General features: G+C 45.0%; 1 protein-coding gene across 1 annotated transcript; it reads left to right on the top strand.

Annotated features, from left to right (window-relative positions):
• The first annotated feature begins 2,692 nt into the window (after window positions 1–2,692).
• On the top strand, window positions 2,693–4,146 carry LOC124687591 (GEM-like protein 4). The gene is made up of 3 exons (XM_047221368.1): window positions 2,693–3,105; window positions 3,197–3,265; window positions 3,351–4,146. Exons 1-3 carry the CDS (start codon window positions 2,937–2,939, stop codon window positions 3,803–3,805), a joined length of 693 nt encoding a protein of 230 aa, XP_047077324.1. The 5' UTR covers window positions 2,693–2,936; the 3' UTR covers window positions 3,806–4,146.
• The last annotated feature ends 7,227 nt before the right edge of the window (window positions 4,147–11,373 follow it).

Raw genomic sequence — 11,373 nt, 5'->3', positions numbered from 1 at the left:
CAGACTCCGTATTCCTCTGCCCCGTATAACGCGAGTATTTCGTCCCGTATCGAAAAATTGCTCACGGAAGAACCATTCCATCTAGCAGACCACGTATTTCGCCCCGTATTTTTTAAAATTTAAACCCCGGAAAATTTATCGATAGTTCATCTTCATTGATCATACTACGGATCATACATACATTGCGAGATCCTACATCTACACGTCAAGGATGACGAATGGGATGAACGGCTCCCGCCTGGCGGCAACCTCCCGCGCCTCGAATTCCCGGACGGCAGCGATGGCCACCGCCTCCTCCTCTGCCTCCGCCCGAGCCTTCTCGGCGGCATCCTTCTCGGATGCAGCCACCGCTTGCAGGAACGCCGCCTCCTCCTCTGCCTCCTTCGCTTCCTCCTCGCCGGCTCGCGGATCTCCTCTGTTTCCTCCGTCGCTTGTGCTGCCGATGAGCGCTGCCCACGCCGCTTTCGACGTGCGGTCACGCTCCCACTCGGCGCGCCACTTCTCGAAGTCGCCGCCGCTCATCGGCTTGAGCGGCGGATCTTCTTTGTACCACCGCCCGCCCGCGGCGAACTCACGGAGCGACAGCGGCATGTACAGCGCGCCGGCGTACCGGCACGTCGCACGGCGACTCCCGGCGGCGGAGCGCTTGCATTGGCGCCGCCACGTCTCCTCGACGGTGTCCGGCGAGCGGGATCGCTTCGATCCGCTCGCGGACGACGCGGAACTGGACCGGCGAGAAGACATGGCCTGCGGCGGGGGAAATGCGGAGGCGAGCTTTGCGGGATTGCTCGCTGGAGCTAAGCGGGGAGGCGGCGGCGCACGGCGGAGCTAGGGTTGCGAGTGAGGGGTTAATCCCTCACTCGCACCTTCGCCCGGTATAAGTAGGAGGCGGCGGTGCGGATTTCCTGGGCCCCGTATTCCGCCGAAACGGGCCGGCCCAAATACGGGGCCTGCTAGACGGCCCGAATCGCGCTCACCCCGTATCGCGCCGAAATTTTACGGGGTGGGCGGATTTTAAGGGGCCTGTTAGACATGCTCTAACACAACCAGCCTTTCAATTCCGATTGGCACTTCAGCATTTTCTATAGGAGTTCCAGATAACACTGATTTTGCTCATACAAGTATAACCCAAAAGGTACTTCTGCTTCAATTTGAAAAAAAAAAATCCCTCCAATCTATAAAAAAAACTTCAAATTTGAACAAAACCACGAAGCTTTAGGTAGGTCCATAGGAGGGAGTATTAGTTGTTGTATTCTCGGAAAAAGTTTGTTTCCTTCAATTTCGGGAAAATGATTGCAGCAACTTGGGTGCCCTGATACCATCGCGTCATAAACACCTTTCTTTTTTAAAAAAAAAAAACCTCGTAAATAAATACCACTCCTGGCCAGTCTGGAAGGGGGACGTCGCCACTAAGTATTCAGTCCTTTTCGTTGAAAAGGCGGCATCGCTGAATAGAATATCGGTGCCATTCCGGTTATCCGCAAAGCTTAACGAGCCCACTACCAAGTGACACATTCGCTCACATAGATCGATTTAACGAAACGAGCCAGGTCGAGCTTTCCCCATGGCGTACATGAACATGAGCAGGCCTCAGAATTGAGAAATGGCAAAAGCTCCCTCGCTTCGACTGCGGATGGTTCTGCCGGCCGGCGTAACTGCGGACGGAGACGGCGGCGATTACTCCGGCCGCGACTGGATTCTGCGTGATGCGTCCGTGTGGGACACGGAGAGGAGCACGTAGTCGTGCTGACTCGATGCCGCGCGGGACACGGCGACTTCTTGGGCTGTGGCAGAAGCGAAGATGGATATGGTCGCCGATGGCCGCGACGGCGACCGGAGAGGGAAACTGGATATGGGAACGGGGATCTTCGACAAAAGAAGAGACCGGTCGACCACTGCGCATGCGCCCCTGAAACCCGAGATTTTTTTAAGCTGGAAAGGTCCTTGTTTTACACGCTGGATCGTCCTTCTTCCACATCACCCGTGGGGCCTTTTTCTCCATCTGCTGTGGTTTGAGACTTGCAGTCAAGCAGCCAATTTCGTGAAGTCAAGGGCGTCCGATAACCTAGAAGGTATATATACTTACTCTAGAAGAGATCGACGTGCAACTTTTGAGGGAGCTTCATTTACAATTGGTCAATTGCAGTAATAAATAAACCCTGCGCCGCGAAAGATGGTTTTGCGGGAAAAAAAAATCCGCAACCAGCTCTACTGGAGCATGACATACGTGCGTACGTAATTGATAAAGGCGTTTTCGAAGCCCAGTTGCATTGTTCTTAGCACCTTCTATAGGCTCCCAAACCTAAAATGATTCTGAAAAAAGGCTGGCTAGCCAACAATACTGCAAGTAGGTACCAGTCCCGAACACAGGCTATCCGTATCTGCATATACTAAGATCCCTGGGCCTGCAATGGCGCCCCACCTCTTTTCCCGTAACCCGGCGCTGAGGTTGAGATTGTGCGAGCACATGGGCTGCTCCTTCCAAAGTGGCGAGCCACCTGCCTTTGGGGCCGATCGACATAGACAAGTCGAGAGAGCTCACGATCGGAGCAAGCAAAGGTTTCTGCTACTCCTCCCCTGCTAAAGAATATCTATACCTATCTATCCAGCGGTAGCATGCAGCAGCGGTTGGCCGGTCGATCCATCGCGCGCCCATGGCGCTCGCACGATCGAAGCGGATGACACAGCCCCACGTTAAAGCTCGCCCTTTTGGCGAACGTGAACCGCTGCTTTTCCGGCGCCGATGAGCCCCTGCTGACTCGACGCGAATCCCCTGCCTGACTTTCGCCCAAGATTTCATCACCCCCGCACCCTATAAAACCCGACTCCGCCACTCAACCTACCCCTCCCCCCTCTCCTCCTCTCTCACTCAGGTACACACAGCCTACCAACGAGTCTTCTCGATCTTTCTTAGGCAGGCAGCAAATAATTAGAACATGACGAAGTCGAGCTGCGGCCATGTGATCGGGGTGCCGGTGACCTCCAAGGCGTACGCCATAGAGGAGTCGACGACGAGGGGCGCCGGGCCGGTTAAGAAGGACGGCGATCGCCTTGCAGTCTCGTTGACGCACCCGAGCCCCTATGCTTCTTTCGGTTACAAGCACAGTGCGTCTTCGATCTCCCAAAGATTTTCTTCCCCAACCTGTCGATCTTCTGTACGTATGCATGTGATGCTAATAATTTGGTGTCATTTCAGGCAGCAAGGGTCAGGTGATCCACTGGGTGAACAAGCTGGGCAGACGCGCTCAGGGCTTCAGGGACCACGGTGAGACAGCCTTCAGAAACCAGAACCCCTCAAATTTCCCAAATGGGACTTCAACGGACAGTGTGCTGACGTGTATCTTTCACAGTGACCTTGGGGCCGAAGCTGTCGGAGACGGTGAGGGGGAAGCTGAGCCTGGGCGCGAGGATCCTTCAGGCGGGGGGCGTGGAGCGGGTGTTCCGGCAGGCCTTCACGGCCGAGAAGGGCGAGCGGCTGACCAAGGCCCTCCAGTGCTACCTCTATACCACCAGCGGGCCCATAGCCGGCATGCTCTTCGTCTCCACCCGGAAGATCGCCTTCCGCAGCGACCGCTCCCTCACCGTCACCTCCCCCTCCGGGGACGTCGCGCGGGTGCCGTACAAGGTGGTGGTGCCGCTCAGGAGGATCAAGCGGGTGAAGCCCAGCGAGAACGCCGAGAACCCGGAGCACAAGTACATACACATGGCCACCGTGGACGGCTTCGAGTTCTGGTTCATGGGCTTCGTCAGCTACCAGCGGTGCTGCAAGTACATGCAGCAGGTCATCGCGTCCGAGCTACTATGATCGATCGATGGAGCTAGCTGCCTAAGGTTCTAGTCTGCGGCAACTTCTTGTTGGGGCGCGCGCGCCTAGCAGAAACCTCTGCTCCACCATTTTTTGATGAGAGCATGTTCCTTCCTCTTGCAATTTGGATTGACACATATGGCTATTGCAATTTCTGTTGGTAGGGCCAAGGAACTTGGTCTTAACGGAAAAAAAATCTTGGAAACATGAAGAAAATTGTTTGCTGTACATGCATGTCAGAAGTTTCTGAACGGGATACGATTGACTTATGTACTTGAACACAGTAATATCAAGGCATATATACGAAAAATTCTACATGAAAGGCATATATAGGAATTAATTAAGCGGCTGGCGCAAAAAATAATTCTCCATTTGCATGAAATTTGTTGCACGAAAGAAATCCCAGCAAAATATTTTACTAATGAAGTATTCATGCTGCAAAATTTATATTGAGAACAATGCTTTAACCTTTCATCAAGATTAAAAATCCTAATACTCATGCCTATGGTTGTGTGCATCCCTAGTCGGTGCAGAGGCTGGTGGGCGAGCCGAGCCCCTAACCCTAGCACCATCGAGGGCGTCTTCTCCCCCATGCCGTCACCGGATGAAGCTGCATGTCAGAAGTTTCTCAACGGGATACGATTGACTTATGTACTTGAACACAATAATATCAAGGTATATATACGAATAATTCTACATGAAAGGCATATATAGGAATTAATTAAACAGCTGGCGCAAAAAATAATTTCCCATTTGCATGAAATTTGTTGCGCAAAAGAAATCCCTGAAAAATATTTTATTACAGAAGTTTTCATGCTGCATGTGAAGAAAAACAATGTTGCAGTATGATGATATATAATGCGCTTGAGATGAGTAATATATAATTGCTAGAGTGACAAACAAAATCATAGATGTTCATTATTCATGTTTACAATCGATAATGAAATTTCACAACTTTTTCATGTTATAAGTTTTTTAAATTTTGCATAGTTTTTGAATAATTTTAAAATACCGAAGTCCGAACGTACTAAAAAATGGACGGACGGTAATTTACATGAATTTTCCAACCGTTTGTCGGAATAATGAAAATGATATGTCATTGGAAAGCTACGGATAATACACAACTTTTTCATGTTTCAAGTTTTTTCAAAATTCTGCACGCATTTAAAAAAAATTAAAATATCGAATTTCGGACTATAGAAAACCGGATAGTGTTTGGATGACATTTTTTAAACCGTTAGTGGGAATGACGAAAATGATATGGCATTGAAAAGTAATTAAATTTCGCATCTTTTTCATGTTTTACATTTTTTCAAATTCCGCATGGATTGAATTTTTAAAAACATGCCCGGTAACATGCGCTTGCACTTCTCGTGCTATGAGCTTGAACTGCCCGACGCGGTTTTGGAGTGACGGGGCACCAACTGATTTTTCCGCAATTCTCAAATGATAATTTCAAACAATGAGAATGATATATCATTGGAAAGGTGTCAACAAGGCGCATCTTTTTTTATCTAACATTTGTCCCAAATCTGTACGGTTTAGAACTAATTTTAAAAGTTTGAAAATCATATTTTCGGTGTTATTTGCGAGATGATCACTTGAATTTGATGGGTTAAATCCCTTGATTTATTGTGAAATGCAGTAGGTAATTAAATTGGACTCATACTCTATCATATGAATCTTTTCGTTCCAACGATTGAGGTGGTCAGTGATCAAAACGATGAGATTTGCATAATAGATTTCCGCCCCGCAAAAAACAAAGCATTGAACTGCCGGTGACATGAACTTTCACTGCTCATGGAATGAGATTGAACTGTCCGACGCGATTTTGAGCACCGACTTCAACTTTCCTAGACACATGGTTGAACCTTCTGGATAACAGGGTTGAACTTTCCATCAGAACTTACTCGAACTTCCCGTTTCTTCAGAGCTATTGATTATACTTCGAGTGTCTCAATCGTTTGTCGTAATTGTGAAAATAATATTCAGTTGGACAGGTAATGAAAAACCACAACTTCTTCATGTACACACTTTTCGCAGATTTTGCATGGTTTAAATTTAATTTTAAAAATACGAAATGTTCCTATATGGCCAGAAAAGGAACTTTTACTCCGATTTTCGAACCCCTTATCCAAATGGTGCAAATGATATACCTTTGGATAGATAATAAAATTTCACAACTTTTTTTTTATTTATTTGAGTTTTTTCAAAATCCGCATAGTTTTTAAATAAATTTACAATACCGAAATCCGGACGTACTAAGAAACAGACGGTCGGTAATGTCGATGAAGTGTTTCAACCGTTTGTCGGAATGATGCAAATGATATATAGTTGGAAAGCTACGGAGCATACACAACGTTTTCATGATTTAAGTTTTTGCATATTCTGCATGGATTTTGAAAAATTATGAAAATACCAAATTTTGAATTATTCAAAACCAAGTTGATAGTGTTAGAATGATTTTTTAAACCGCTAGTATGATGAAAATTATACGTCGTTGAAAATACAATGAAACTTTGAAACTTTTTCATGTTTTAAGTTTTTTCAAATTATGCACGTGTTGAATTTCAAAATACAGAGCATTGAATTGTCCGGTGACATGCGCCTGCACTTCTCGTGCAATGGGGCTTGAACCATCTGACGCAGTTTTGCAAAATGTTTGATACGGGGCGATTTTTGGTCTTCACCGCATCATGTGTTTCTTCGCCAAGACGGCACACAAAGGTGATTCTTCTCCTTTATGTGTGCCTGCTATCGCCTATGTGGAATGATATACTACTTCATACTCCATCATATCTTGATGATAGGAACTCGACGACAAGTACGGAGGGAAGAGAGGATGCCATGGAGACCCGAGGACGCAAGGCCGATGTCACGGAAGCATGGAAGAGAAGGAGGAAGAGGAGCTGGATGCTCCAGACCGGAACTACCGTCTGGCCCGACAGGTACTTCCGCCCAGATACCGTCCAAGACCGAAGATGCTCGCGCTGAAGAGCTGCAGCCGGAAATTCCACCCGCCACCGCTGGAACTTCCGCCCGCCGGTACTACCACCCAAGTTCCGCTCTACTTCCGGAATTGCGCTGAAACGCCCCTGGATAATACTGCAAGCAAAGAGGTCATTTTCGAAACTAGGCCGGAAGTTGACCGGAAGTAACGCCCCGATCGAAACTTACGCCCCTTAGGACCAGAACTTCCGCCCCGACCGGAACTTCCTCCCCGAGAGACCGGAACTTCCACCTGTACGCGTTTCAGCACGCAACTACCTGTTTTCAGTTTGTAACTTACCCCTTCGGCCCCTACCTATAAATAGGCACCTACCCCCACCTTCATGAGCGAGAGATGATGTTTAGATGAACTTGGCTTATGCCTCTATTATCCCCTTGTGGATTAGGGAAACCCCCTCCTTAAATGATCCATCTATTGTATCCCTCCTTATTCGGATCTTTTCCATTCTAGTAATTCTATCTATTGAGAATCTCTTGCTTTGCAACTCTATTCTCAATTGATCTTTTACTCTTTGGAATTCTTTTTGGATTTGTTGATCTTTTGCGAGAGATTCTACCGTTTGTTCTTTGTCTTGCAATTCTATCGAGTTGGTGGTTCGGGCCAACGAGGATAACCGATTTGTGTGCGTGTGTTTGTATCGTGTTCTTCGCGTTCATCCACCTCCCCGCGAATCCCCCTCCGCAATCACACTCCCTCGGGTCCATTCGTGAGATCGGGCAACCCACACGGGCTCAACCCGTATCAATGTTGACATGCGCGCATGTAAATGTTGAACTGTCTACCCGTTAAGGTTGAATTGCATGCCATGTGAAGGTTAAACTACCTACCTATCAATCTATGAAGGATACCGATGGGATAATTTTTTAAATTTTGATTTACTATCCATCTGTTTTGGAGTGACGGGCACCAAATGATTTTCTCGCAGTTCCCAAATGAGATATTCAAATAATGGGAATTATATATTCAAACAAAGGGAATGATATACCATTGAAAAGGTGTCAACAAGGCGCATCTTTTTTGTATGTAAAATTTGTTCCAAATCCATACAGTTTAATACTACTTTTGTAAGTTTCACGTTTTCAGTGTTTCTTTGCGAGATGATGACTTGAATTTGATGGTTTAAATCCCTTAATTTGTTGTGAAATGCAGTAGGTAATGAAACTAGACTCATACTCTACCATATAAAGCATTTGGTACGAACGATTTTAGGTGGTCGGTGATCAAAACGATGAAATTTGCACGATAAAATTACGTCCCACAAAAAAGAGCATTGAACTGCCCGGTGACATGAATTTGCACTGCTCTTGAAATGAGGTTGAAATGCCCAACGTGATTTTACAAAATGTTGAACTGCCTACCTGCAAGGTTGACCTGCGCGCCTGTCAAGGTTGAACTGCCTACCCATTAAGGTTGAACTGTCTTCCCTATGATGGTTGAACTTCCTGTCCTATCAATCTATCAAGGATACCAACGGGATAATTTTTAAAATTTTGAATTATCGTCCGCCTGTTTTCGAGCGAGAGGCACCAAATGATTTTTCCACAGTTCCCAAATGAGATATTCGAACAATGGAAATGATATATTCAAATAATGGGAATGATATACCATTGGAAAGGTGTCAACAAGGCCCATCTTTTTAGTATGTAACATCCGTCCCAAATCCGTACGGTTTAAAACAAATTTTAGAGTTTTAAAACCATGTTTTCGTTGTTCTTCTATGCCAGATTATGACTTGAATTTGATAGGTTAAATCCCTTGATTTGTTGTAACATGTAGTAGGTAATTTAATTAGACTCATACTCTACCATATAAAGCTTTTGGTGCCAACAATTGATCTAGTCGGTAATCAAAACGACGAGATTTTCTCAATAGATTTCCGCCCCGCAAAAAACAGAGCATTAAATTGCCCAGTGACATGCTCTTGCACTGCTCGTGCAATGAGCATGAATCGCCCGACGCGGTTTTACGAAATTTTGAACTGCCTACTTGCAAGGTTGACATGCATGCGTGCCTATCAAGGTTGAACTTCCTACCCGTTATGGTTGAACTGCATAACCTATGAAGGTTGATCTACCTACGATATCAATCTATCAAGGATACCGACGGGATAATTTTTAAAATTTTGAACTACTGTTTGCCCGTTTTGGAGCACCATGCACCAAATGAGTTTCCCGCAATTCCCAAATGATATACTCAAACAATGGGAATGATATACCCTTGGAAAGGTGTCAACAATGCACATCTTTTTGTATCTAACATTTGTCCCAATCCGTACGGTTTAAAACTAATTTTAGAAGTTTTAAAATCACGTTTTCAGTGTTTTTTGCGAGGTGACGACTTAAGTTTGATGAGTTAAGTCCCTTGAATTTTATGTGAAATGCATTAGGAAATGAAATTAGACTCATACTCTACCATATAAAGCTTTTGGTGCTAACGATTGAGGTGGTCAGTGATCAAAACGATGAGATTTGTACAATAGATTTCCTCCCTGCAAAAAAACAGAGCATTGAACTGCTCTGTGATATGAGCTTGCACCGCTTGTGCAATGAGCTTGAACTGCCCGACGCGGTTTTGCGAAATATTTAACTTCCTACCTGCAAGGTTGACATGCGTGCATGTCAAGGTTGAATTGGCTACCTGTTATTGTTGAACTGCCTGCCCTGTGAAGGTTGAACTGCATGCTCTATCAATCTATCAAGGATACCCATGGGATATTTTTTGATGAGTTTTATTTATTTTCATGCACTGCAAGACGGACTATGATATTTATTTGTACTTCCCATAGTCACTGCTTGTACTTTTCGGCATCACGGCTCGCACTTGCCACGGGATATTTATTTATGAGCTTGTACTCATCATGCAATTTACTTGTACTGTATGCCCGTCAAGGTTGACCTGCATGCTCGTTAAGGTTGAACTGCCTACCTGCAAGGTTGACCTGCGTGCCTGTCAAGGCTGAACTGCTTACCCGTTGCGGTTGAACTACCTACCATGTGAAGGTTGAATTGCTTGTTCTATCAATCTATCAAGGATACCGACTGGTTTTTTGGATGTGCTTTATTTATTTTTGAAAAACTACTTGAACTGCCAGGATAAAAATGGTTGTACTTCCGGAACTACAATGTTTGATCTGCCTAAACTATAATGATTAGGGTTACTTTACGTTGCCGAGTCCTAAAAAAATCCACATCATCTTTCCCTGCAAGGTTAACGCAATTGAGTTGCATCTGCTGCACTGTTGTGGATAGAAATAAAAGAGAGAGAGGCTGACGATGTTAAGACAACTAGAAGATGCCCCACACATTGCTGCAGGTATTTGTAGAAAAAAAAATTAGGTGCGAGAAAAGAGTCGATTTATGAAGACAATTTCAAACAAAATGGTCGTGCATTAGATCATGTTAACACCGTTATAGAAATGCCTAGTGTGTATTGGTATGAAACATTAGTGGCACAACAAAATAAATGAATAATTTTAATTTGCTTGAAATGGGCAACCTAGCTCACTAACAAAACTGCGTAAAATTGCATGAGGCTTAACCATGCGGTGCCTAGTTGCTCACAAAAGAACAGTAATTGTATCATAAAAAAAACAGTTGCATACGTATACCAAAAATCCCATTGAAATGTTAGAATCAATTAAATGAGCTTTGCCGCACATAAATATGATCTTCTTCCATTTGCCCAAAAGCTCAGCTAGGCCAAGTAGACTGGACGGAGGAGTAGTACTTAAATATCACAAATGCGCCATTTTAATTCTAGCAGATTGCAATTAAGAATGTAACAAGGAATGTGTTGAACAACATATCGAAGTGATTAATGCCCAATCTGAAAATTTTCTTAGATGTGATATAACCTTGAAAGGAAAATCAGGAAACATGCATAGCAAGTAATTATTTTAGACAGTACACAGTATGATAAAAAGCCAAATAATTGGGTCCGCTGCTTATCGCCAAGTTTAAGCTGAAATCAAAAAACAGACAACAAACAATTGCATGATTGTCAAGAATAAGTACCAAGTTTGCCCGTGACAGACTGTGGAAGCACCATCCCGAGTCTCGGAAGCAAAAGAAAACGCTGAAGCTGATGAAACCACGGCTTAGATATTGACTGGACATTCTTCATTAGCCTTTAACCATAGCTTGAATGCTTGATATCACAAACTTTAGAAGCTGCAGTAGGATTGTTGGAGCCTGCTTCCCATTGTCAGGCCTCTCACATCCTTTTGTGCATTATACATTGCAACAGACACCGAACATTCCTCTAATCAAATATGTTGGGACCTCACTGCCTCGGCAAATTACAACTCAACGTCTTCTTATAAGGCCCAGTTGTTTGGTTCCTTCTCTCTGATTGACTACAGCAAGTAATGGAAGTCCAAGGTTTAGCCTAAATGCAAATTCTTCATGTGGCTCTGGTTGTGGAAGCGGATTCTGACGGATGATGTGCTTCAAACAAGGGGCATGGACCATGGTGAGCAGTGCACTCTTTGCGATCAAGAGCAAGAGACGGCCACACACTTGTTCTTGGATTGCCCTTATGCTCGAGTTGTGTGGGACAT

This window comes from Lolium rigidum, chromosome 2 (genome assembly GCF_022539505.1).
Source record: "Lolium rigidum isolate FL_2022 chromosome 2, APGP_CSIRO_Lrig_0.1, whole genome shotgun sequence".
Lineage (NCBI taxonomy): Eukaryota > Viridiplantae > Streptophyta > Magnoliopsida > Poales > Poaceae > Lolium > Lolium rigidum.
The sequence above is the reverse complement of the archived record's forward strand: the minus strand, read 5'-3'. Positions and strand labels throughout refer to the sequence as shown.

Excerpts from the sequence above, each read along its gene's own strand:
- LOC124687591 (XM_047221368.1), top strand. The coding sequence starts at position 2,937 with ATGACGAAGTCGAGCTGCGGCCATGTGATCGGGGTGCCGGTGACCTCC. Across the intron at positions 3,106-3,196 it reads TTCTTTCGGTTACAAGCACA|GCAGCAAGGGTCAGGTGATC; the intron begins GTGCGTCTTCGA and ends GTGTCATTTCAG. Across the intron at positions 3,266-3,350 it reads TCAGGGCTTCAGGGACCACG|TGACCTTGGGGCCGAAGCTG; the intron begins GTGAGACAGCCT and ends TATCTTTCACAG.